The sequence below is a fragment of the Aedes albopictus genome, chromosome 3 (assembly GCF_035046485.1).
Source record: "Aedes albopictus strain Foshan chromosome 3, AalbF5, whole genome shotgun sequence".
Lineage (NCBI taxonomy): Eukaryota > Metazoa > Arthropoda > Insecta > Diptera > Culicidae > Aedes > Aedes albopictus.
In genome coordinates this window covers 78,549-104,375 of record NC_085138.1, presented here as the reverse complement: position 1 = coordinate 104,375, position 25,827 = coordinate 78,549, and the positions used below count along the sequence as shown (strand labels likewise).

At 37.5% G+C, this 25,827-nt stretch overlaps 1 protein-coding gene across 2 annotated transcripts in view; it reads left to right on the top strand.

The window, feature by feature from the left end:
- The window catches only part of LOC115262186 (hemicentin-2), a 116,296-nt gene extending 90,469 nt beyond the window's left edge, over positions 1–25,827 (top strand). For both annotated transcript variants that reach the window (XM_062858447.1, XM_062858448.1), the window contains exons 3-19: positions 1,056–1,197; positions 9,774–9,920; positions 10,116–10,177; positions 10,337–10,581; positions 11,648–11,720; positions 12,691–12,842; positions 13,203–13,353; positions 13,462–13,592; positions 13,916–14,069; positions 14,340–14,431; positions 14,510–14,939; positions 16,486–16,598; positions 16,826–16,927; positions 17,005–17,089; positions 17,247–17,365; positions 24,316–24,582; positions 24,718–25,827. In XM_062858447.1, the coding sequence (XP_062714431.1) occupies positions 1,056–1,197; positions 9,774–9,920; positions 10,116–10,177; positions 10,337–10,581; positions 11,648–11,720; positions 12,691–12,842; positions 13,203–13,353; positions 13,462–13,592; positions 13,916–14,069; positions 14,340–14,431; positions 14,510–14,939; positions 16,486–16,598; positions 16,826–16,927; positions 17,005–17,089; positions 17,247–17,365; positions 24,316–24,582; positions 24,718–25,017 (2,765 nt within the window). In that variant the 3' untranslated portion in view covers positions 25,018–25,827. The remainder of the gene's footprint in view (positions 1–1,055; positions 1,198–9,773; positions 9,921–10,115; positions 10,178–10,336; positions 10,582–11,647; positions 11,721–12,690; positions 12,843–13,202; positions 13,354–13,461; positions 13,593–13,915; positions 14,070–14,339; positions 14,432–14,509; positions 14,940–16,485; positions 16,599–16,825; positions 16,928–17,004; positions 17,090–17,246; positions 17,366–24,315; positions 24,583–24,717) is intronic.

Sequence of the window (25,827 nt, the reverse complement as noted above, 5' to 3'; positions counted from 1 at the left end):
TTTCCTGCCAGTTGTGATCCTAAATGCACCAAAAAGACAAATCGTCACATCGTGACCCCAATAGACGCCAGACGATGATGGAAGGCGACGAAAAAAAAAAACAGTCAAGTTAATTTACTATAGCATCGACAAACGAAGCGCCTACAATATCACGTTCCATGCACGGCTCATCGCTCGGGTTGACAGACACGTTTTTCATATCACTCATTTTCTCTGAGAGCCAAGCCATAAGCTAAAACGAGAGATCAGAGATCTGTAAATTGTTTTCCTTTCCCGTATCTCCACCATACCTTGAAATGGAAAGCAGATGAATTCGATGCGAAGCAGTGCACCTGAAGCGTAATCCTTAAAGGTGCCCTTTAACGAAAGAGTCAAAAATTCAACGATGTTCCATACATATGCATCGCCCTGACAATTACAAATTAATAACGATACGTAAATTAAAAGAAAATTTAAAATGATAAAATCTTACATCCACTTATACTATACGTTTTAACTTCCTTGAATAATGCGTTTATGCAAAAGTTTACAATCCCCAAAAATTTTTTACTTAAAAATGTAGATCTTCTTCTTTTCAAAGCGATATCTCACCTGAAACCGAATCTAATCCTTAAAATGTTCTTTGAGACTTTGAGCACTTATACTGCAGCTATGATTTTTTCTATCAATTGACCATTTTATTATTCGCCTATCATTCCCAGGTCTGCACCAAGATTCGAATCCAGAAATCCTCATAATGGTCTTGGCAAGACCGTCTTGCTAATTAGCTTATCAGTTTTTATATTAAAGAGTAATTCGTTGTCGTGATCAAAGAAAACAATAGCAAATTGCATGGAATTTGAAAGTTGATCAAATTGAGCATGAAAACCTATGTATCGATCACACAACCGTTATAATATTCGGGCCTTCACCAGTTGTAGCTTGTTTGATAAACTTTAGATGTTAAACGAATTTTCACATTGTCCTCTGTAAAACATTAAGCTGATCTTGGTGTGTGCTTTTTTCATTTATGCGAATTTCAAAGTAATATATATTCCTTTTTTCTATCTTTGCAGGACCACTGTTTGAAGTTCAAACGGCTGTCGGACTGGACGTATCACTTCCGTGCGATCTGCTCCCCACTACGATGACACTCATGAGTGACAAGGTGACTCTAATCATCTGGTACAAGGAAGGCAACAGCAAGCCAATTTACTCGTAAGTTGTTGAACCTGCATGATCTTCCCAATTTTGGATCGAAGATTCATGCACAAAAATTATTACGAAAGCACAAATAGTTTCCCATAATTAGAAAAGGTAAAAAACCACTGCCTCGTTTACGGGCGCTTAAGGGTTAATAGAGCCCTTTTAGCTTGTAAACGACAGTGGCAAAATAGGGGTCTGACAATGTGGTACATGTGGCCATTTATACGCTAACATCAGTTCACACCAGGAACAGAACCAAGTGCAAATAATGATGATGATGGACTCTCAAGTGGACTATAAATAAATTTAAGTGAAATGAGCGACAGATTGCTTTCTCTCTAACTGGTGAATGTGGATTGCATATGTAGAGGGAACGTGTAGAAACAAATGTTGGTGTCTTATTTTGGAAAAACTATTGTTTTAAATAAAATTTATATGGTAAAATCACGCAAAATGGTTTATTTTTCACCCACACGTATTTGAAGTTTTACAGATAATGAAGATCTCAAGATATTGAATGAACAAGCTTAAACAGGGTTCTGATATAAATAATTAATAAATTATCGATTCTTGCCGAGTGGAATTTTTACTGAATTCCAAAAGCTAGACTTTACAAATACTGACGTGAGTGAGAAATATTTGTCTTCTCGGTGAGGACGAGTAGCTTTTTCGCGAATTCCACTCCAATTTGGCAATTCTTCATTGCACCAATCAACTTAGTATTGACAATGATTGACAATTATCAGGGAATTTTGACAGACGTAACATGAGCAAGAAAAGGACGGCAACAAGGTCGGTAAAGTAGAAGATATTTGGTGTCTTATTCGTCTAGTGTATAATCTGTCAAAATAACCTGAGAACTGTCAAGCATTTTGCGGTTAGGTTTGGTGGTGTAATAAAGAATTTCTCACACACGCCAGTGTTTGTGAAATCTAGCTTTTGGAGGGTTTCGATGCTAGTAATGGTTCCTTTATAGAACCGAAGTTTGCTTCTAAGCATTGTCTTAAAATGAATTTTGATAACAAGTTTCATGCGCCCTCTTCATGTTAAAAACATAAAACATGTACACTCCCGATCAAAAGTTTGGGGTCACCCCCTCAAAAACATATAATTTTTTAGGCCCATATCTCCGCCCATTAGCGTCCGATTTTAAAACCCTAGATCTCATTAAAAATATAATAGGTCAAAGAAACTTTGTACATATTTTAAATGGTTTTTTTTTTCAAAAATATTCATATGTAAACTAAAGCCAAAGTTACCATTTTTTTTTAATAATATAAATTTACGACAGTGTCGCTGGAAATTGGGTCGACCAAATTTTCAGACAAAAGCGGTAATATGTATAACCTATTTTCTATTAGCTTTCAACTACTTTTTACCGAACTTAGCTAAACAATCTAGAAAATAAGTTATTAAGTTATTTAACTCTTGATGTCATTGACCAAAAGTTTGGGGTCACCCCTCAAAATGGTGTATTGGCCAAAAGTTTGGGGTCACTATCGTAAAATATGCAAAAGTGATTTGTTGATATCTTTGTCATCCTTTAACCAATTTCTTGGCTCATTTGAAATATAATGAATGGTACTTATATACTACATAGACATTGAATCACACATATTTGTTAAAAATTACATGCTAAAACTTAACGTAAAATTCCCTTCTTTTTTTAAATGTGGTGAAATGTGTAAGCTTTACATAACATTTTTATATATGAAAATTGTTGAATACCTCAAATTAAAAACATCAAACGTAAATTTGGTTAATTATCTTTGAAATGATCCAAAAAAAAGTAAAATTGAACAATAGATGACGAAGATATCATCAAATCACCTTTCCATGTTTTACCATAGTGACCCCAAACTTTTGGCTGATACATTATAATGAGGAGTGACCCCAAACTTTTGGTCGTTGATATCAAGAGTTAATTTACTTAATAACTTATTTCCTAGATTTTTTAGGCAAGTTCGGCAAAAAGTAGTTGAAAGCTAATAGAAAATAGGATATATTACCGCTCTCATCTTAAAATTTGGTCGACCTAATTTCCAGCGACACTGCCGTAAGTTTATATTCATTTTTTAGAAAATTTTGCAACTTTGGATTAAGGGAAAATTTCACTTAAATCATGTTCAATGTTTCTTTGACTCATTATCTTTTGAATAAGACCTAGGGTTTTGAAATCGGACACAAATTGGCGGAGATATGGGCCTGAAAAAACGACATGTTCTTAACAGGGGGACCCCAAACTTTTGATCGGGAGTGTACATGGCATCAATAAATTATTCCAGTAAAGTGTGAATTTGGAATTTTTCCTACGACATAGCCTGGAATGGACATCCCCGGGTCCATAATAGTATTGTTTACAAATATCAAGCAACATTGATACCTACCCTTTGATTTTTATGTTATCTGCCTCGGTGCCGATGTTGCCAATAGTATACCCTTCAAAGTCTTCCTATTACGGACCCTTTTGTTTTATTTTATTTGGTTTTTCTGTACAAAGTCCACTATATGCAAAGGGTAGATCACTAGCATCAAAACCCTATAGGGTAATACTAACTATAGTAACCTCTCTCCTCACATTGAGTTGTGTAATTGTGTAGAGAACCTGAAAAATAAAATAAATAGGATATTGGTTCCCTTATTAGGCATGTGATTCCCATTCTTTATAAACCACCTTCAAATACCGAAAAATATTGATATTTTTCAAAAATTTCTGCGTACGAGCAATTTAAAAAATGTGCGAATGCTACACATTCTTCGTGCTGCATGGATGTTTACTAAAAATGAGTACTTTTATTTTAGAGAGCATATGAAAGCAAACGGGAATAACCCAAGATCGACTCCAACACCTTAAAGTTGACTTGACGCTACGCCGAAGTTTGGTGGGAAGAATTCACTTTCAAGCACTTTCGTGCCTCCGTGTGACATTAATAAGCCCTTAATACTTTTGATTACACAGTAAGAGGCTGTCTATTAATTATGTAAGGGTTAATGGGGGGAGGGAGGTTTGAGAAATCTTTCGCGTCATACAAAAATATTTGGGTTCTCAAAAAAAATCGTGAAATTTCCTTACGTAAGCCCCTGAAGGGATTCACTAAACAGCGTAAACTGCTCCGCAAATATAATCCTGAACAAACGACTCGTTCAACAAAGCAATCTTCATTCGCAAGTTCTTGAAACATTTCAAAGAGCAGAAACTCATGGCTTACTAAGAAATTTATGCTGTTTAGTGAAACCCCTTAATGATTCAAAAAAAAATTGATATATTTTGCAATAAAACCACTCAGCACTGAAATGTGAATGTGACCTACTTATATAACATACATAATTTCCAGACCTTGCCAAAAATGTGTAGATGCGAGACAAAATATAAAAATTTACAATATTTTTTGTACGATACTCTTCGTTGATGAACAAAAAATATGTAGACATATAGACATTTCACATCCAAAACAGTGAAAATGTTGATTTTGGGAAAGTGCGACTTACACATTGTTTGTGGTCTTATGAGTACAGTGGTCTTCGGTATAACGTACAAAAAAAATCTCTGTACATAATATCGAAGTGTAGGGGGATTAGGGGCATAATGGACACCCTAAGCAAATGAGTATGTTAGGCCTGTATAACAGACAAAAACTTAACATATTATCAGTTAGCTTGCAACTTTAACTTGTTTCCTAAGTATTTCAATCATTTACAGCTGGTAGAATGTCATTATTGTGAAGAAATAATGAATTGAAAACCGTGTGTTTTTTGGGGCTGGCAGCAAAGGTACGGGGCGAAATGGACACCCATCGGGGCATAATGGACACCCCTGCATATTTTATGCTGTATCTTTGAGTATATCGACCAGTTAAGTAATTTGCCAACGGAGATCAATACCACAGATATAATACTCCATCTTAGATAAGTTTACATAACTTCAAAGTTAATTAAATAAATTTTAGGCTAAAATAATCGGATTGAATATTTTCAAACTCTCTAAAACGCCTAACATTATGCAACGCACGTACATCCATTCATAATTGCCAGTGTTCATTTCGCCCCGAATAGACTACAACATTGAAATTGCTATTTTCAGTGTATTCTGATCAAAAATATAATACTTCATCCATTGCTAAATCTACGTATACATGTAGATAAGCTAACAATTCACTTGTTTGTATGGTGGACACACTCAATCACTCGTAATACCTTATTTGCGCTGCTTCGAAATTATAAGAAATCCACCATATGAAAAACATACTTCAATTTCAATGATATTTTGGTTATTTTGAAGGAATATAAAGGGTACTTGTGAAAAATAGGACAATGACATGTTCCTTTACACTTATGCATTGAAAGTTTTACATAAAAATCAACGGTTTCGTCAAAAACAGGGGTGTCCATTTCGCCCCGGGTGTCCATTATGCCCCTAATCCCCCTACCTACGTTATATCGAAGTAGAATTTTTTTTAATATTTTTTATGCTAGTGTTGATAGATTCGATGTGAAATTAACCCCAAAATTATTTAATAATGATTTCGGTGAAATTCGCAAAACTAATGTTGAGAAACATAAGTTTTCGCGGTCATTTCGTTTTTTGTGTTTCGATGTAACGTACATTTTGCTTCGATATAACTTAAACAATTTTTTCCGCAATTTGCGCTAATTGTGGGTAAAAAGGGTAATGCTGCAACAAAACGTTGAATTTAAGTGGTTTCGTAGTTTATGTGGGGGTTATTACTGGAAAAAATGAAATTTTTCAATGTTGTACGTTATATCGAAGCAAAATGTGCGTTATATCGAATTCGCTATATCAAGGGTGCGTTATATCGAAGATTACCTAAAAATATTGAGTATTTAGTGTTGAGCGGTTTTAGCGTGTAACATGCTATAAAAAAGACAATGCAAAAATTCTCAACTTGTTTCCAATCAGAAGCATTTAATTAACATTTACAGTGTTCTGGAATCAGATAGGAACACAGGGAAAAATCTCTACTCAGTGGCTGAGTTGGTCTTACTCACACCGAGAAAAAATTCTACTCAATGACTGAGTTGGCCTTACTCATAAATCGAAAAATCCTTTGTTTTCTTACTCAGTTTCGGCTAAAAGTGGGACAACCCATTGGCAATGGGTTGTCCCGCTTTTAACGGAAACTGAGTAAGAAAACAAAGGATTTTTCGATTTCTGAGTAAGACCAACTCAGCCACTGAGTAGAAATTTTTCCCTGTGCAGAAATCGAAAAATCCTTTGTTTTCTTACTCAGTTTCCGTTAAAAGCGGGACAACCCATTGCCAACAATTTCGCTCAACATTGACCAAATGCGATGATGACGACATCGTCGGTGATATTGAAGAAGCAATGACTATTTCAGTAACAAATTTTGAAAACGACGTATAACCAATGCTATACCATTGATTATACGTCGTTTTCAAAATTTGTTACTGATTTCAAATTTAATGACAGTTTGTTCGCCTGAGCCACCGATCTGTTTCATCGCAAACCAATGTGTCCAGGAAAATTGATTACTTAACAAATGTGCGTGACCTTATCATGAAATCTGAACTCGACAGGGGAGCATCGACAGACAGACGTAGAGCTGAAAGCTTTTCATCACAGGGAGATGTACATACTATACTCTATACAATCAACAATCGTCTTATCGTCGTTATTTGAAGCGCTGAGTACGATTGTTGTACGGTATAGCATGTTGTTATTTACCGAACGATTACGTGAAAACGATGAACTTTGCAGGAGCGATAAGAATTCAAATAGGCTCAGTGTACCAGTTATGGCTATAGTACCTCAAATTCGCCATAGTTGTTTTTCAACCTTTAACGATGCAAATCATCAAGCAAAAATTAGTGACCAATAGATCACGATCACAAAAGATGATTGCAATCATTCAAACTTCACAATTTGCTCAAATTATGGTAGAAATAAATCATTTTCCTTAACTTTTCGGCCTCCTTGCACCCTATTTCGCCATAGTGTACCAGTTATGGCAAACCCCATAAGGAATGCATGTAAATAGTGCGAAGTGGAACCGAAATTAAAAAGTATGCCCATAACTGGTACAGGGTTCCTATCATTGGCACACGCCGTAATAAATAGTAAAAGTGGGCTTGGCTCAGATTTAATATTTTTCCTGTAAAGTATGAAAACAAATCTATCATTTGACATATCGACGACATTCGTCGGTCTTCTTCTTATTTTTGTAGACGTAGTTTTCCTTAGGTAGTGCGATAACTGGTACAGGCACCCTAATCAAAAATTCATATCAAAGTCAACTGGGCACAACTCATGTTTTTTTTTCTAGTTGAATAACCACTTTCACCTTAATCGATTTCACCCGCTGAGAATCCTGAAGAAATTTATTGACAATATGAAAATATTCAATATCATTGTCCTAGCGTGGCTCAAAATACCACATGTCAAATACTTCGATGGGCCCCCTTCTCATTTCGTTCTATATAACACCACGGTGCTCTGGTCAAATTTTCAGCTCAATCCGTCAATATTTGGGCGGTGTTAAACCAATTTGAAGTTTGTATATTTGTTTATATGAAAAAACTTCGTTTTTTGCATTTTTCTCGCGAGGGGTTGTTAAAATGCCGTGTAGCTGCTGGCTTAGAATAGCACTACGGACCCCCTGTTCCGGGGGTTAAAGTCCACCAAACAGGGAATCCCAATCCAAGGTGTCAGGCGACCCGTGCTGATGGATGAATGGTTGAGGGTGAGGGGGTTTCAAAGATGCTCGATCGTTACCGGAGCCCGTAACGTGGATACTGGGTAGATCACCTTTTCGTGTTGCGTTACGGAGTAAAATCTACCGAAACCTAGTGTCGTCCTACTTTTCCAATTTTGGAATATGCGTTCAGGCAATTCAAGGAATCAAGTATTTAGTCCTTGTCACTGGTATCGTGGTGGCTTACGGTCTCTGAATAAAACTAAGTTAACCAACTTTAGGTTTCCGATACATGGCCAATTATCAGTACTCTTGTTTTGTTTTCTATATTGATCCTGGAGCACATAAGAAAACAAAACAAAAACTGTATCAAAATCGATACTTTATTGCCCTTCAATGGCAATTGAGTAATGCGACATGCACTACTAAAACTGGTCGCAGTGACAGACCCGAACAGGAATAAAAAATAAAAAAAACATGACCAATTATATTGAACTACAGTGCGAGAAATAAGTATAAAGACAGAGCCGTTTTCCATACAAAATAATCATGTTTAGGGATCAAAATCTCTTTTTCTAGCGATTCGATTGTTATGGAATTTTGTCTGCAACCTTAAAATAACTAGAATTTTGGCTAGAAATATAAATCATCATCCATGAAAACGTTTATATCGACTTTTCAGATTCAAATAAATATAAAGACACTGATTTCCATATAAAAATGTGTCTTTATATTTATTTGAATCTGAAAAGTCGATATAAACGTTTTCATGGATGATGATTTATATTTCTATCCAAAATTCTAGTTATTTTAAGATTGCAGGCAAAATTCCGTAACAATCGAATCGCTAGAAAAAGAGATTTTGATCCCTAAACATGATTATTTTGTATGGAAAACGGCTCTGTCTTTATACTTATTTCTCGCACTGTATATCCTTATATGTACCGAAAAACTTTGTCGAAGGCCGCGAAGTCATCTGAAGCTTGTGAGAAAAGATATTACTTACAGACCATCTGGTGGTGCTTAACATTCAACACGTAGAGGAATAACAATAGCAATAAAATCTCACTGATTGAGCGTGTATTGTCTGACCTATAGCTTTTTTCATAAGTGTCTGATAACGTTGCGGTCTTCGATAAAGTTTTTTGGCATATCCTAAGCTATAATTCTATATAATTTAAGAAAAAATGGAGCCTCTGAAGAGAAACATGCAAAAATGACGTTTTCCCATATAAACTTCCATACAAACTTCAAACGAGTATAGCATCGCCCAAATGTTAACCGATTGAACTGAAAATTTGACCAGAGCATCGTTGCATCATATAGAACGAAATGAGAAGGGGACCCATTGAACTTTTTGACATGTGTTTTTTTTTATACAAGCTTGGGGCACCCAGTTAGGTCACTTCAAGGGTTATTTGCAGCAACATGAGGTTTAATTTGATACGATGAATTGGTGTAGTCAAGAAAAATCTCGCGCAGGTTTAGGGTTTTGTTGTACGGTTCTTGTTCGCAGTTGTTGATGTCCGTCAGTGGAGAAGTTGTTTAGTTGGTCGACGTTGGTTTTCGTATCTGTTGAAATCTCGTTGTTTTTGGTATTGTGGGTACCTTCTCGGCGAAGGTTACTCCATAGTTTCTAAGCTATCTTCCGAAAGTCCTTTCTAACAATATGCGGACATTACAAGTCAAGGAGGTCGCTCTATCACGTTTGCTTATGGAACCTCTGATAAAATACACATTTAATTGACAACCTCAGTCATGAGTGTATACACAAAATTGGATTTTAACAAATACACAAAATTGAATTTTAACAAATTAGCAAAATTGAATTTTAACAAATTAGCAATAAATCTGTATTTTAAAGCAATGTTTAATGTAATTGATCATTTATATACATTTATTCTAAACTTTTTGCAGTTTTGATGCCCGAGGAAAAAGCCTGCAGCAGGCGATTCATTGGTCGGACGAGGCTGTGCTCAAGTCGAAGGCATACTTCTACTACGAAACCAACCCGCCGGCGTTGAGGATAAAAAATATCAAACAAGAAGACGCTGGACTTTATCGGTGAGTACTTCAACAGTGTACTTTGTGACAAGATTGTTTTCCGAAGTTGAATATACATGCACGAAATACTGCAGCGTACATCTCAAATGAGTGATGTAAATAACATATAAAAATAAATGAAAAATTACTTAATCTGATTTTTTTTTAAATCTAATACTTATACGTAATTTATATTTTTCATTGGTTTTATTCCAGGTGTCGGGTAGATTTTCAAAAGTCACCGACGCGGAACTGTCGGATAGACCTGGACGTACTCGGTAAGTAAATCTTCTCTAACATTGTCGCTAATCCTTTCGTGTGAGAATAGTAAAGACGAAAAGTGTTCGTTGTTTCAGTTTTGAAGTTTCTGAACAGTTTTGAAATTACTGAACAACATTACATTCATCAAAATCACGGTTAAATACTTTTCATTTCAGTTCCTCCATCCAAAGTGACTATCCTAGATGAGCTAGGAGCCGCAGTTATGGATAGTACAGTAGGACCCTACAAGGAAAATGTGGACATAAATCTAACGTGCGTGTCCAGTGGCGGCGTCCCTACTCCCAAAGTGACCTGGTGGAAGGAGCACGCACTGCTAGACGATTCCTTCATCATTCTTCCAGACGGAACGGTCAAAAACGTTCTCTACTTGGAAAAATTGACCCGCAGTGATTTGAACTCAGTAAGTATTTCAATACAATCTACACACATTTCATCGCCACGGCAGATTATACCCAACTGATCCAACATTAAAGTCAATGAAACAGATCTGAACCGATACCATAACTACTTATCGGTCAAAAGAAGTCGTAAAAAACTAATAACAGTCGAACAAAGTAAACCAAGCATGGTGGCGATGGCGTTGAGGTGTCTACACGGTGAGCTATAAACGGATTACAACTTCGTGGAATAAGGCGAGAAAGAAAAACCAATAAAAAATCTACCACAAAGTTGTAACAACAAACACCTCCAATTAACCTCCTGGTCCGGAGCAGAGTTGCCACCATGCAATCGACCAACCGAGCATTAAGCATATACCGACAATATTCTAACCACACTATTTTCCGCCGTACCGTGCGACGAAGAAAGCGACTTATCATAGAGGATTTTACCTGTATGGACACGATTTGGCGAGGGGAAATTGAGTAGGAAAGCTAGGAAACTCTAAACGAATGAACGAACGAAACGAAAGTCTATTTTATATTTACGTTCGTAATCTTCTTTCGTGTAAGAATGATCGTTATATTGACGACTAGGACTTGAAAAAATTATAGACTAGCAGACAAAAAATACAGTCGAAGTTTTTCCCGAATCATTACTTATACGCAAAGCAACTTTGCGCAAGTAAACTTTAACAACCCTTTCCTTCCCACGACTTTGAACGACTATTTCTGTGCCAAAAAAGCGTTTTAGAAAAAAGTGCTGGAGCAAGTTTTTGCAAATTGACTTAATTTTTCGAAATCAATGAAAGAAAAATAGTTGTAAATCAATAGGTTTTTGATTGTTTATTAATAGTTCCACTATTGAAACAAGTAATTACAAGTTGAATAGCCTTTAGGAGGTTACAGTCATATTTGGATCCTATCCATCTAATTCCATTTGTTTCGAGTTCGTCGAAAATCGATGGTGCTCTAGAGCAACCATGGGAAGTAGAGGGTTAAAGAGCTCTTGCTTTATTAATTAAGCTTTAGTTTTGTGAGGAGGTATTGAATCTAATCTAATAATTAATCTTTCATAACATTCCACAGGTCTATACGTGCCAAGCCAGTAACGGACATGTTGTCCCACCACTTTCCACGAACGTGAAATTGACATTGAACTGTAAGTATATCTACTGTTTTAAAACATTCAAATCAATAGAAAAATAGATACATATTAGGGGGATTCACTTAACAGCGTAAACTCAGTACGACTGCAGCGATCGACACGCTCGGTCGTGTTCGCGGCGTGCTCACCAGAAAGTAAACTCTAATTGAGTATAAACCAAAAATTAACTGGCAATATAGCGCTAGTTCGCTGCGCCATTTTCCGCTGTTTGTTAGCACAAACAGCAAACAGAAGCAAGAAGAAGAAGAAGAACAGCGTAAACTGTTTAAACTGATTAAACGTCGCGACCACCAAGGCAATATTTGATTATTTCATTCGCAAAATCATGAAACATTTCAAATAAGCAGAAAATCATGGCTTACGCAGCAATTTAATCTGTTTTGTGAGTATTGCTGTGTGCATTCGATATGCAAATATCAAATGCGGGAGCACGAAATGCGGTAAGATGTTTTTTTTTTTTTTGTTTGTATTTATGTGTATTTTAACTTATGCTAATTCTACACTTATAGGTAAGATGTTCTAACAAGTAACCCGATGTCAGTGGGAGCTTTTGAATCCTAGGTTGGCGATGGTTTTGACTATGAGCCTCTGCACGAATCTGGCCTACTGCTCACTCCCACAGAAAGTTTAATAACAGCGCGCACAGTAAAAGTCAAATTTGACTTTTACTGTGCGCGCTGTTTTCAAGCTTTCTGTGGAAGTGAGCAGGACAGGGCAAATTCGTGCAGAGGCTCATGGTTGCTAAGTTGCCTTTGGTAACACTGTGTTACCGCGTTTGGGGACCGTTTGCATCTTGAACGCACACAGCAATACCCCTATTATGATCATAGTGAAAATTTATTCCTTATTGATGATTAAATTCATCAATGTTTTACAATATTTCCTTGAATGTTTCTCAAAATCGATTCAGTAGCTTCAGCGCAATTATTTTTTAAATCCATTTAAATATTGTTTCCGTTCGTAGTGCCACCGTTGTTCATCACCATGCAGGGCCTCCGAGAAACGCTAACGGCCGGAATCAAAACGCAGGTATCGTGTCACACCGCTGGCAGTAGGCCGTCACCCAACATCATGTGGAGCAAGGGTGCAACCACTATTCGGGGGTCGTCCCAAACGGTAAGTGCACGAGTCTTGCTTTTGAAATGCCGATAATGTGTTCAGAAAATTATTTCAAGAGTTTGGTAAGGGAACGTTCAAAAATTACGTCCATTATTTGGGGGGAGGGGCGAGGGGGGGTCTAGAAAAGTGTGACAGTACGTGTATTGGCTATAGGAAAATTGCCTGACAGAGGGGGGGGGGGGTCTGGAAAACCCGAAAAACGATGAACGTAATATTTGAATCTTCCCTAATGAAAATGTTCAAATTAAATAGGATTTGAATCCTAATGTTGTTTAAATTTGAACAAACATTCCAGTATCCTAGCTTAATTCCAAAGTAATAGCACTCTTCACCTTGTTCCTCTTTATGCACGCTCAGACATCCAACGATGGAAACGTGACCGTATCAGAGCTGGTATTTGTGCCCGGGCCGGAAGATAATGAAAAATCAATTACATGCTCAATCGAGTATCCCGAATCCGAGGGGGCAACGATCCGTCTCAAGGATTCCCATGTGCTCGACGTGAAGCGTAAGTATGCACGAAAAACGCAGATGTTGTCACGGACAGATGTGAGACTCGGTTCAACAAAAATACAACTCAAATATTTATACCTGTTTGTGTTTCTTGTTTTCCCAGATGTGCCGGTGATATCCTTATCGCTCGGGGCGCCACTCGATTCTCAAAACCTGATGGAAGGATCGGACGTGTACCTGGAGTGTGACATCAAAGCGAACCCACCAGCGAAAAAAATCGAATGGTTCCACAATGTAAGGATAAAACTTGCGTGATTAGAGATAAGAATTATATAGGGAGACTTGTATTACATGCGTTCAGCAGGGTTCTCTCAATTTCATCCTAACCAAAACGAAGGATTCATGTTTTTGAATTTTCCGTTAGAAGTGAGCACGTATGATAACAAACGGAATCAATCGTAATTGCTTCATTTTCCAATAGGATGATATATATATTTTATGTAATATTATCAAATACAACTTAGTCAATCAACAAAAACACATCATAAACTATTTCAGATGTAGTTAATAACATTGATTTATATTGAATCCTTCGATTGAACACCACACCATTTCAGAATAAACTGCTACAATCAGCGCGAGGCATTATCATCTCTAACCAGACGTTGGTGCTGCAGAGCATAACGAGGGCGACCCATGGCGAGTACATGTGCAAAGCGGCCAATACGCTCGGGACCGTCAATAGCAATCAACTCTATTTAGATATCAAATGTAATTATATATTATTACTATTAATACCGTTTGCATCCTACATTTACTGCCTTATAATTACTCATATGACATATACTCATAAGCACGTTCTTCAGTTTTCATATTTAGCCAATGATTGGAAAAATAGTCTATTATGATCCTTTACGGTTATTTTTATCTGTTCTTAACTGTTTTCAAATAGACTACTATATAATAATAGCTCAACACTATGTAAGTTGTTTAACAATGGACACGTCACATTCATTGTCCTCTTTTACACTCTCTCCGCAGATCCTCCGGTTTGTAAATCAGAAGCGCAAATAATGCGTGCTGCTGTTAAACAAACAGTAAACATCACTTGCGACATCGACGCAAATCCAATGGTAATTTATTCATTTGCATCTCGTGTTCCTTAACTGTTGGTCCATTATTAACTAAACATACCTTACTTCCACTTCTAGCACAACTTGCTTTTTCGGTGGCAATTCAATAACTCACTGGAAAGCATGGTCGAGCTGCCTCCGTATACGAACGCAGAGTTCAACGAACCACTTCTACAACAGCAGGATCATCTAATCCCGGCAGTATCTTCCGCAGCATCATCATCGTCATCAGCATCCCTCGGGGACCATCTTCATCATCATCACCGATCATCATCTGCATCGTCGTCCGCTTCTTCCCCATCCAGTGGGAGCAGTCAGAACATGCTGGTCGGACCAAACCAGAAGCTAACATTCCGAAGGAAACCCGAGCCGCCAAAGCCGGACCTCGTTGATGGACAGTTGTATTTGTATCGGATTGAATCGTTCACCAATTTCGGTACAATTACCTGCACAGCTACAAATGCATACGGCCAAAGTGGCCACTGTCTTTATCACATACTTGTGGCCGGTGAGTATCCATTTGATGAATGCTCAACTACAAACTGATGTTTGAATATATTTTCTATTGTTCATCCCTTGTTGAGAGTATTTGAGTATACGTAGATCGATCATTGGGAACCCGATAAAGCTAGAATCTTGTTTGCCTCTATTTGACGATCCCGCACTACCCCCTCTAGTGGTCTTTCCCGGGTAGAGGGAAAGAGTTCAATAACACAGCGTAACAAAAATTTACTTTTGGTCTGTCTCAAGAGCAAACTTATGTGTCTCTGACAGATTTTTGGCCGCTGAATCCTCGGCTCAGATTTGCTCCAACACGTCACAATTTTGAGCTATACCTCAATTTATAGGGCAAAATATGCGATTTTGGGCTTTTTTGACTGCAAGTTATAAAGCTTGGAAATATTTTTTTTTAATCAATTAAAGGTTAATTGGTCAATTAGCATCTAAATTAACGACTCATGCAAAATATTTCGTTTTACCAAATCGAATTTGATAGTTTTAAGCGATTTATGTTAGGTACGATATTTCCCATACAAGTCATCCTCCAAAAGTTGCATGCAAGTTCTCATACTAACATAAAATGCTTTTAAATTAAATGCTATTAAATTTGATTGAGTAAAACGAAACATTTTGCATGAGTCGTTAATTTAGATGTTAATTGACCAATTAACCTTTTGATTGCTTAAAAAAAATATTTCCATGCCTAATGGCTTGCAGTCAAAAAAGCCCAAAATCGCATATTTTGCCCTATAAATTGAGGTATAGCTCAAAATTGTGACGTGTTGGATCAAATCTGAGCCCGGATTCGGATTCAGCGGCCCAAAATCCTTCGGAGACACATAAGTTTGCTCTTGGGACAAAAAAATGTTGCGCTGTGTAATATGTAGCATATATTTATATTGAGATCAAAATGTGATATTGGTTTGATTGATATAAGAGATAAAAGATCTGAAAATAATATCTAAAATTTACTCCTGGAACACCATCATCAGATCAGAATTAGATCTTGCAAGATCTAACCAATAGCAGCAAGCTATTCGTTTGATGTTGAAATATCAAATTTTGATATTGTTCAGATGTTCCAGGAACATTTTTCAGATATTATTTTCAGATCTTTTATCTCTTATATCAATCAAACCAATATCACGTTAAGATCGTCAGTATTTCCCCTCTACCCGGGTTTTGCGACAGTGATGTTAGCAATACATAGACTATGATAGACTATGGTTGTATCATAATTGATTCTAAGATCCTAATTTGTTTGTCTTAAAAAACCATCACCCAGTTTACATTAACCACCGGTTTCTTCCTATTATTATTCTTTGTATACAGAAAGAATTGATGGGCCCTCTATAAATTTTATTTTTTTAACCTTCCTTTTGCATCACGTTGGCAGCAGCACGCTGACGTATAGTGTACGGTTTGGGTTAAAAATGACCTTTATGCCAAAGGAGTGTTAATACTAAAGTACTTGAATCAATACATCGCATAGGTATATACATGTTTACGTAATTATAAACCTGTGTCCTTTTTCTCGTTTATCTCGAACATAGACGTACCCGATCCAATTAAAAGTTGTACGATATCAAATGTAACCGCTTACACAGTGCATGTATCATGCATAGCTGGAAAGGACGGAGGAATTCCACAGCAGTTCCATATTGACGTAAGTCACTCAATCGTTATACAAGCTAAACAAAAGCATCAAAACTAATATTTTAAATCAGTGACAAAAAAACTGAGTCGACAACTTTTTTGTTCATTCATAATTTCTTTTGTTTTTTTTTTAGCAGAATCATAAAACTGTAACGTAATTGTTGTTTTTGTTGTAGTATAATAATTAAAAAAAAAAATTCCATATGAGAATATGTTTTTTATTTGCAATTGTAACAGATATTTGACGAACATACGAAGAAACTTCTCCTCAGCATCACGTATCAAGGACCAGAAATGCTACTGAAGAAGCTTCCTAGTGACACCAAGTTCATCATAAAGGTATTTGGAAACTAATTCAACGTTATTTTTCTATCATAAATGATCACACATACTTTTCTTCTCAACCTGCTGAACAGATAACGCCATTCAATCTTCAAGGTACAGCTCCTACTAGTTACCGTGTTAAGGCTCAAACCTTGCCTGCTCCTTTGCTACGTACAGGTAAGTGAATTCAAAGTATTAAAAATCAGGATCCGCCCTCAAGACAACAGTGCAACCGCTACTGTCCTAATGCTACTCAAAGAAAAAAAAATACAAATACTTGATTCATTATCTGTATCTTACCTACCTTCTTTTTCTGCGTTTCGGATTTTTTCAGCCCCATCCAAGGCTGTCCTAGTTCAGTTGACACCACTACTTGGAGCACTAGTTGGAGCAGCTGTGACGCTCTTCCTCGTAGCCATTTGCATAATCATTTTCGTCAAGTTTAAAACGAAGGTAAGTAGAATAGAAAACGTACATTTTCGTTACCTGCATAAGGACAGATTTGTTAGGATACCAAACCTACTTACGATTTTGAGCGCACAAATTTCTTCGTAAAGTGCACCTGATCTTATTTTAAGCTTTTTACATGTGAGCAAGAACAAAATAAAAAATTCACCATTGTTTTTAGCTTGTTTCTTGCGATTTGTGCGCCTTAAGGTTGAAGGATTCGTCATTGATATAATCGTCATCATTGAAAATTCAAAAGCAGTTTTCTCGCTCAAAACTTGAATGTTCGTACTGAAAATATATTCACTGTACTCCATTCTGAATCCGCAATACAGTGAATATATTTTCACTGCGGAATTTTCAGCTTTGAACGAGAAAACTGCTTTTGGATTACGATTATATCAATGACGAATCCTTCAACCTTAAGTTCTGATGCATTGTTGAAGCGGGATTTCAAGGCGTTTGTTCATAAGGCTGGAAGTTGGAAAAATTTCACTTTTCAATAGCCTAAAGTGTGGTGAAACGGCCTACTTTTCACCACTGTTGCAAGTGTGCCATAAAGTACCACCGCTGTGAACCGTTTTGTTTATTCGTTTATCTTTTAGTTAAACCACTGTGGTTAAACCACGACACTTCGATAGTTATTTTGTTTGCAATAATTAAGCAAAAATCAAATCTCCTGTTAAATATGGGATTAGTTCTACTTGCCTTCAGAAGATTTTCAATTATTTCAAACATATTTTGACATTAACAACTTTGCAGATTCATCAGGTTTTATTTTAGCGCGCTTAATTTATAACTTTTTAACTAGGATGTTAAGTGTCATGGTGTCTTCAAGAATATTTTTCACTATGATAAGGAGCTTCTTTTGAACTATTGTGAAAAATGATCAATCCCCCTAAAAGTGAGATAGAAAATTTATGTTTTTTTATTTCTTAAGATACACGGTTGGTGTCTTCACAAAAATTGTAGAAAATATTGTTTGGAGCAACTTTGACGAAGATGCTAAGTTTGTAACTCCGTTACTTCTCAAGATACGTTACGTTTTTTATCATCGGCCTTTTGAAAAGGGTTTTTGCGCAATAGCTTTCTAAGATGTTTTCTACATTTTTCTCATATTCTACAAAGTTATAAATAATGGTAAAACACACTACTTCGCCGAATATGACATCCCGCTAATTTCAGAAATAAAATGCCCAGGTAATCAATAAGCAGATAAAGTGGCATTTATTTAGCAATATATGCGCCTTTACAGCAGGTTACTTAATGCCAATCTGCTGTACTATGCGCCATAAGTGCTACTAAAATGCAGGTTTTGGCCCGATATACGGCTGATTAAATGCTTAACCTTCCTGTCCCTCCGATTGTCATTTTCGCCCTGCTCATTTTCCCCGCTTCATACCTATTCTCCTCCCATTCTCTTCTCATTTTTGTCTCTCGTTCTCTTGTGCAACTTTTGATGTTTGGGGCACGTTATGGAAGGTTATTAGTTTTTTTTGGCTAATTTCTGCGAAACCGGGATTCGATCCCTCGACCCTCGGGTTGATGATGTAACAGAAGCATGCTACAGTATGATCTATAGATGATCAGATAATATGCGGGGAAACGGATCAAAGGAAATTTATTCACAAAATGCCCCTTTACTTTCATTAATTGCCTTCGTATGCTGCCTATGACTAAAAAGATACTCGAATGATGCCGGTCCTACAGTCGTGACTCATAAATTAGAACGTTGTTATCGTGTTGTTGTGTTGCACTTTAAGCATCATTCGTCTCTCCTAGCAGTTTTGTGGCATTAAAGTAGCAGTTCAGATGCTACTTAACCAAAACATGTATATCGAGCATTTCAAATGCTACGCAACAGCTGTCAGATGTTAAGCAGCAGTCCGATTGCTTATTTAGGGCAGCTTAGCAGTCGAACTGCTATTATAAAGCAGTAAGCACGTGGAATGCAGTTTTGAAACTGCTTATTTAAATGCTTATTGGTTACCTGGGTGCTCACTTGCTGCGGCGAGTGTGAAGATGCAGAAATAATTCAGTGGTTTTATTGCTCAAAACTTGTAAAAACCACCGTTTTGTTAGTATGGAAATGTTGCACGTGGCTATTATAATCGATTTCATTTGAGTTTTTTTGTCATTTGTACTGTAATAACGGGATAAAAACTAAAAATATTCATTGCCGTATACGCCGACGAAAAGAATGATTCAGGGGGCCACCACGCCACTATGGGGCGGCTCCATACAAACAGGTGGCCAAAAATATGTTCGCGTGAATTTCATAATTCTTGCTCCTATTCATAGGGTTTATGCCTGAAAAAGATGAAAAACATGTTGAATAGGTTGTTTTAACACGACAGTCTTAAGGACAGACTTGTTGGAATCCCAAAATGGCCGCCACAATGGCCGACTTTGGCACCTACTCACGATTTCAAAACCAGCGCATCTGAGCTTTTTATTTTAAGCTAATTACAAGTGAGCAAGAACAGAATAATAAAATGCATTGTTGTTTGAAGCTAGTTTCTTGAGATTTGTGCGTCTGAAGTTTTGATGCAATGTTGAAGCGGGATTTCAAGACGTTTGTCCTTAAACAGCTGAAATAATAAGGGTATTGCATACTTTTAGGCGTTTCAGGATTTCTGTTCCAATTAACAAAATGTATTCTAATTCGTAAAACCACGCTTCGCTAAGAGATCCAAGACCAGATTTAGACTGCTTTATGATTGATCTACTGAGAAAAGCAGCCATGACGACCAAATGTTTCCTCAGAGGTATTTAATGGCCAATAGAGTGATTTTATATAGCAATATCTCAATCATCGCCGACAGCTTGATTGGAATTACAGAATAGCAGCTAGTAGCAGCCAAATTTGATTTCAATGTCTCCTAGGGATCCTAAACAAAGACATAGAAGTGGTCCCGAAGCGAAACTTTGCGAAACTTTTTTTGTATGGAGCGGTCTGTATGGAGAAAATTTGATTTTTTTAAATATCATTTAATAGTTGAACAATCAACATTTCTACGTCTGATACGTCATTCGAAAGGTTTATAAGCAAGCTTTTAGAAACAACTTTAAGAGTATGACATGTTTCATTTAAGCCAAAGATATGCAAAGTTGAACATTTCATTCGTTTTATCAAAAATCGGCAATGGTCTTATTCTGCTACCAATATCTCGATAAGTATGGGGAGTAGCAAACTAATATTCTAGGGTTTACTGGTCCAAGTGGTCTACTTTCAACTACCGAAGGTAATTCTCCAATTGAATGAAGTCAATTTTCGATTTTTGGCCACCTGAATCCCCTTAGTGCACGCTGCTGTGCAGTAAAAAAATTTAATTGCTAAATACTAATGCTCCCATTAGCTTCTGAAGCATGCTAGCCCATGAAGGCATTTAGGTACTGCTCTGTGTTAAAAGACGCCGGTCAAAGAGGAGCGAATTTTGGGAATCCATGAAAATCCGACTCGTTCGCCGTGTCGAAATCGAAAAAGGCGGCGTCGTCTCCATTCACCCAATCCAGGTCATCATCCGCTTCAACGACCGGTACTCGGTAGACATCGAACTCAACCGAATTTGCTTCAGGAACAGAGTGTCAAATAATGAAAAAGGTATCATTGATCGTCGAAAACCCCTTCGCAGACTGAATTTTTGGCTACGACACTAGTGAGATACTAAATTCTTGACTACTAACTGGTGCAGACAGGTGGCCAACTTTTCCGGGCCCATTTTGATGAGTTCTGCTGCGATACCGTCCTTACCAGCCGCTTTGTTGTTTTTGAGCTGGTGGATGGCATCCTTAATTTCCCTCAGCGTGGGAGTTGGTTCGTTCCCGTCCTCTGCTGCACCAACATAGTCATTTCCTCCGCTGCCTTGGTCCTCTGTGCCTACATTCTCTTCGCCATTCAGGTGCTCGTTGAAGTGCTGCTTCCACCTTTCGATCACCTCACGTTTGTCCGTCAGGAGGCTCCCGTCCTTATCCCTGCAGATTTCGGCTTGCGGCACGTAGCCTTTGCGGGATGCGTTGAGCTTCTGGTAGAACTTGCGTGTTTCCTGTGAACGGTACAGCAGTTTAGCATGTGTTCCATCATGCTAGACAGTAAATTTTGATCAAGCAAGCTGTACTATAACCGTGACAATTTGGCAAGCTCTTGCTGTGACAACTCTGGTTGTGGACCAAACAATTGCACTATGATTCATAATACAACCGAAATCAGTTGTGATAACTAGTCCGTTGTGATACGGCAGGTATAAATCAAATTTCATAGTGCTGAATTGCAAAAAGATATTTAAAAGCCACTTGCGTCAATTTTAGATAGGGGAACTTACGTATTTTCAGCAGTTTTGTTCTCTTCGTCATGGGAGGCTTTCGAAACCTATTGAACTCAAAGTTGGCCTCAAATCCTTCCAAAGTAAGCTGAATGATAATATCATATTATGGTCATATTTCAGGCATTTTGGTCGACAAAAAACCCCCGACGAAGAAAACAAACAAGCCAATAATATCCAACGTCACCCTATTAGGTATTCAGAATAAGTCATGTTTAGAAGTACACCACGAATAATACTTTTTATTTTTGAAATTATGAGTCAACATGTTGAATATTCGATGGGCTAAACATTTGTAAGAAACTAGTGTATAAATTAGAAGACATTTTTTTTGAATGTCATTCTAAGTTTGTTTGTTAAAAAAATAATATCGTTTGAATCATAAGAGACAAAAATATGTTTATTGTGACCTGAAATTATGGAAGGACCGGATTAAAATAAATAGAAACTTCAATGCAAATGTACTTTCGGCTTCCAAATCAGGATAACAAATTTCTAAAATTATCAACACGGTGCCTTTTTGAAGACTTTCAATCAAATGTAAAAACTTGATTGTCCCAAAAACCGATGTTGAATGTTTTATATTGACGACGAGCCGGCTGTCGATTATCATTTTCTTTATCATCGCCTCCATCCATATCCACAATTGTATCGTTCCTAAGTGAACATGTTTTATTGAAAATGTTTTCTGCTGTTTAAAAAAAATCTCCATGGAGCAGGTGAAGAAAACCAAACTCTACAATTTGCGGCTTAAGCCTGGCTTAGCGCTGCTAAGCCACCTCAGAGCACCGCTTAAAATAAGCCACACTTAACGTAAACCGTAGCTTTGTTAAACCGGGTTTAGGGGTTAAGCCGAGGTGAAGAAATTGAAAAAAAGTTAAGCCCGGCTTAAAATTTTGCTAAGCCTGGTTTAAAATTTAAGCCCGGGTGAAGAAATCGGCCCTAAGGGTGTTGATTAGACTAGGTCAACAAAGTCGATTTTTTGGAACAAAGATATTTCGATTCTTTTTAGCGTCTAAAACAACTGTGTAAAATTTGGGAGCGATTGGTTGCTTATTCGCGATTGCATGGATTGAAATTTGTATGGAATTTTGTATGGGAAAACGTGATTTTTTGCATTTTTCTAATAAATATTTTTTTTCCTCTAAAACGATCTAACAAAGATGTTGAAGTATAGCCAAGGATATGCCGAAAAACTTTGCCGGAGACCGCAAAGTGATCCGACACTTGTGAAAAAAGTTATAATGTACAGATTGCCCAGTGGTGCATAACATTTAACATGTAAAGGAATTACATCAATAATAAAATCTTAATTTTTGTCCTAAGTTACCAAGCAAATTACTTTTTTTCACAAGCGTCGGATCACTTTGCGGTCTTCGGCAAAAACTTTCGGCATATCCTAGGCTATACTTTAACGTCATAAGTTACATGGTACCGTGGATACACAGTTATGGATCACACACGGTTACGGATCAATTCGATGTTTACGGTCTTATGTTGCAGCTTAGCATGGCATGACGTTGCATAGTATAGTGTTTATGCTATGAAGATTATGCTATGTTATGTCATGCTGTGCAGTGAGGCGACATTTGACCGTAAACATCGAATTAATCCGTAACCGTGTGTGATCCATAACTGAGTATCCACGGTATTAGACAAAAGAATTCAACTTATGAGTAAAATGCAAAAAAGGACGTTTTCCCATTACTAAGTTCCATACAAATTACAATCGCAATGCGGAATACGGGCACGCAACCATTCGCTTCCAAATTTTTCACAGTTGTTTTGAACTCTAATATGGATTGAAAAAACCTTGTTCCGGGTTGATGCGATCAAATTTAAATTTTCTCCATACAACGTTGACCCACTCTACACGCAACTTTGTTAATATGTGTTCACGCTAACGCCGCTCAGCACTAAATTGCATAATTTCCAGACTAAACCAAAAATGTGTAACCCTTGCACATTCACAAAATCAGCTCCTGTATCCGCAAAATCGTTAAATTCGCAAAATTTTTTGTACAGCAATCTAGCTAGGTTTACTAGTGACCTTGGAAAACAAAAAAATATCGACATTTCGCATCTAGACGAGTGTACGAGCTGTTTTTGAGAATGTGTAACTGTAACACATTTTTGTGTGGTCTGGAAATTATGCAGTTATGAGTAGGGCTTACACATTTTAGTGCTGAACGGTTTTACTGTGTTGTTAGTACGTTTCCCAAGTAACAGAACTAATTGAATAGCAGTTTCTTAAGCTAAAGTTTGCTTAAAAGTCGTTTGTTTCACTCTTATACAGCAAAAATGTTTGTTGGGTTATGTGTCAAAACTTCTTTCAGAATTCCAGCCAAATTGTTAACCTTTCGTAACTCGCGCGGTTGGCCACTACTGTCAGCACCATGCTAATGCTGAGTACAAAAAGTATGAGTTTTCAGCTTGTTGTACAAAATACAGCAGCGCGATCGCTCGAGAGTTAATGATTTTATTAGAACTTGCTTTCCAAAGTAGATTACGTATTTGGTATGGAAAGAAGGGCTGTACATACTACTGCAATTATTATGCACCCTACAGCAAATATCCATAAGAACTCAAATTGTGGGGGTCTCACTGCCTTCTTATCTATGCTCTCTGTTCCAGAAGAAACATCACCCAACGGCTACGACTGAACAAGACAAAGGCAGTGCAGAGCCATTGAGTCGTAACATCGGAAGCCATTCGAGTATTGACGACAAGAATCCGGATGTGATACCGCACGAGAACAGTGAGGATGACGATGAGAAGCAGTTCGAGCGGCTGGTGCTGGACACAGAACGGCTGAAATTCACACCAACGCCTGTGCTACCGTCAATGGTGACGGCTTATTCGCCGACGCATGTGTCCCCCACCGGAAACGGGATGAAAAAGGTACGTGTTGACTATATGGCTATTGGTTAATCCAGAAATAGCCAATAATGAAGATGCATTCTTTAATGAAAGATTTCTATCATAGATTCATTTGTTACTTTGTCGGCATAATCCATAATTTATGTTTATTTTTAGTTTGGTGAACTATCGCTTACGACCAACCCGAGCTATGCGATCTACAACTCCCCGGTTCGGAGTGCTTACGGTAGCACTAATCCATCGGGGACGACGACAACGACCGTTCTTCCGGTACGGACAACGTCGCCGAACATCTACACAAGACTGCCTTTGCGGGACTTCACTCCCAACACGTACGACAGTATGCTCAGTACGTCACAAGCGGCGCCCAGTGGCTACGCGACATCCCAAATCTACACCGCCAAAATGCCGTTACTGACGACGAACTACGCCGAGCTAGCTTCCCTGGACAAATGATAGCAGTAAACAGTAGACGACGGTTTCCATCGATCAGACATCTTCCATTGCAACCGTTGTTCTACAAAAACACCATCTAACGTTCAAATCCAGTCCATGAAATTGTCAATTTTCATCTAACAAAAAAAAACAAGAAAAGGCTTTCAGTTTAAGGGCGGACGGGACGGTCGGGTAAATATCCGCCATTGCTCTGTTGCTACTAAGATGGTAATCTCAGATTCTACTTCATATTTTGCAACAAAAACCTATCATTGTGTATGCTCACTTGTACTGCACATGCTGATTGATTTTCAGCCTCATCTGTACGATAGAAATCGAGATTACGATCTTCAAAATCGCGAGGCAAATTGTTAGAGAGAGAGGAAAGATAGGAAAAATAACACGGCGTCCCGTTTCACCTTAATCTGGAAGCTGCTTGCCATCATCACTATACGTTACGAACGACTAGTTAGGAATTACCGTAGGTAAGCTATTGAATTTTGAATGATAGTCTGAACGAAAATAAATCAATCTTGTACATACGAGCAGCAAAATTTCCGTGAATCATTTTTGTACGTGTAGCTTGTAAGAGTAGCTAAATTATTGAAAACCAGAACAAAGAAAAGTAACAGGAGAAACGAATTTCAAACACGGCTATAGGGAACAGAATATGAAAAGCATATTGTTGAAAAGATGTTACTGATTTTATCAAAGAAAACTCCTTCATCAACGATCCAATCTCCCACCTTTCATGTTATACAAACATATCCGTTAAACTCAACAAGTTATACGCTCAAAAAATAAAGTATCGTATACTTATAAAAATGGCAA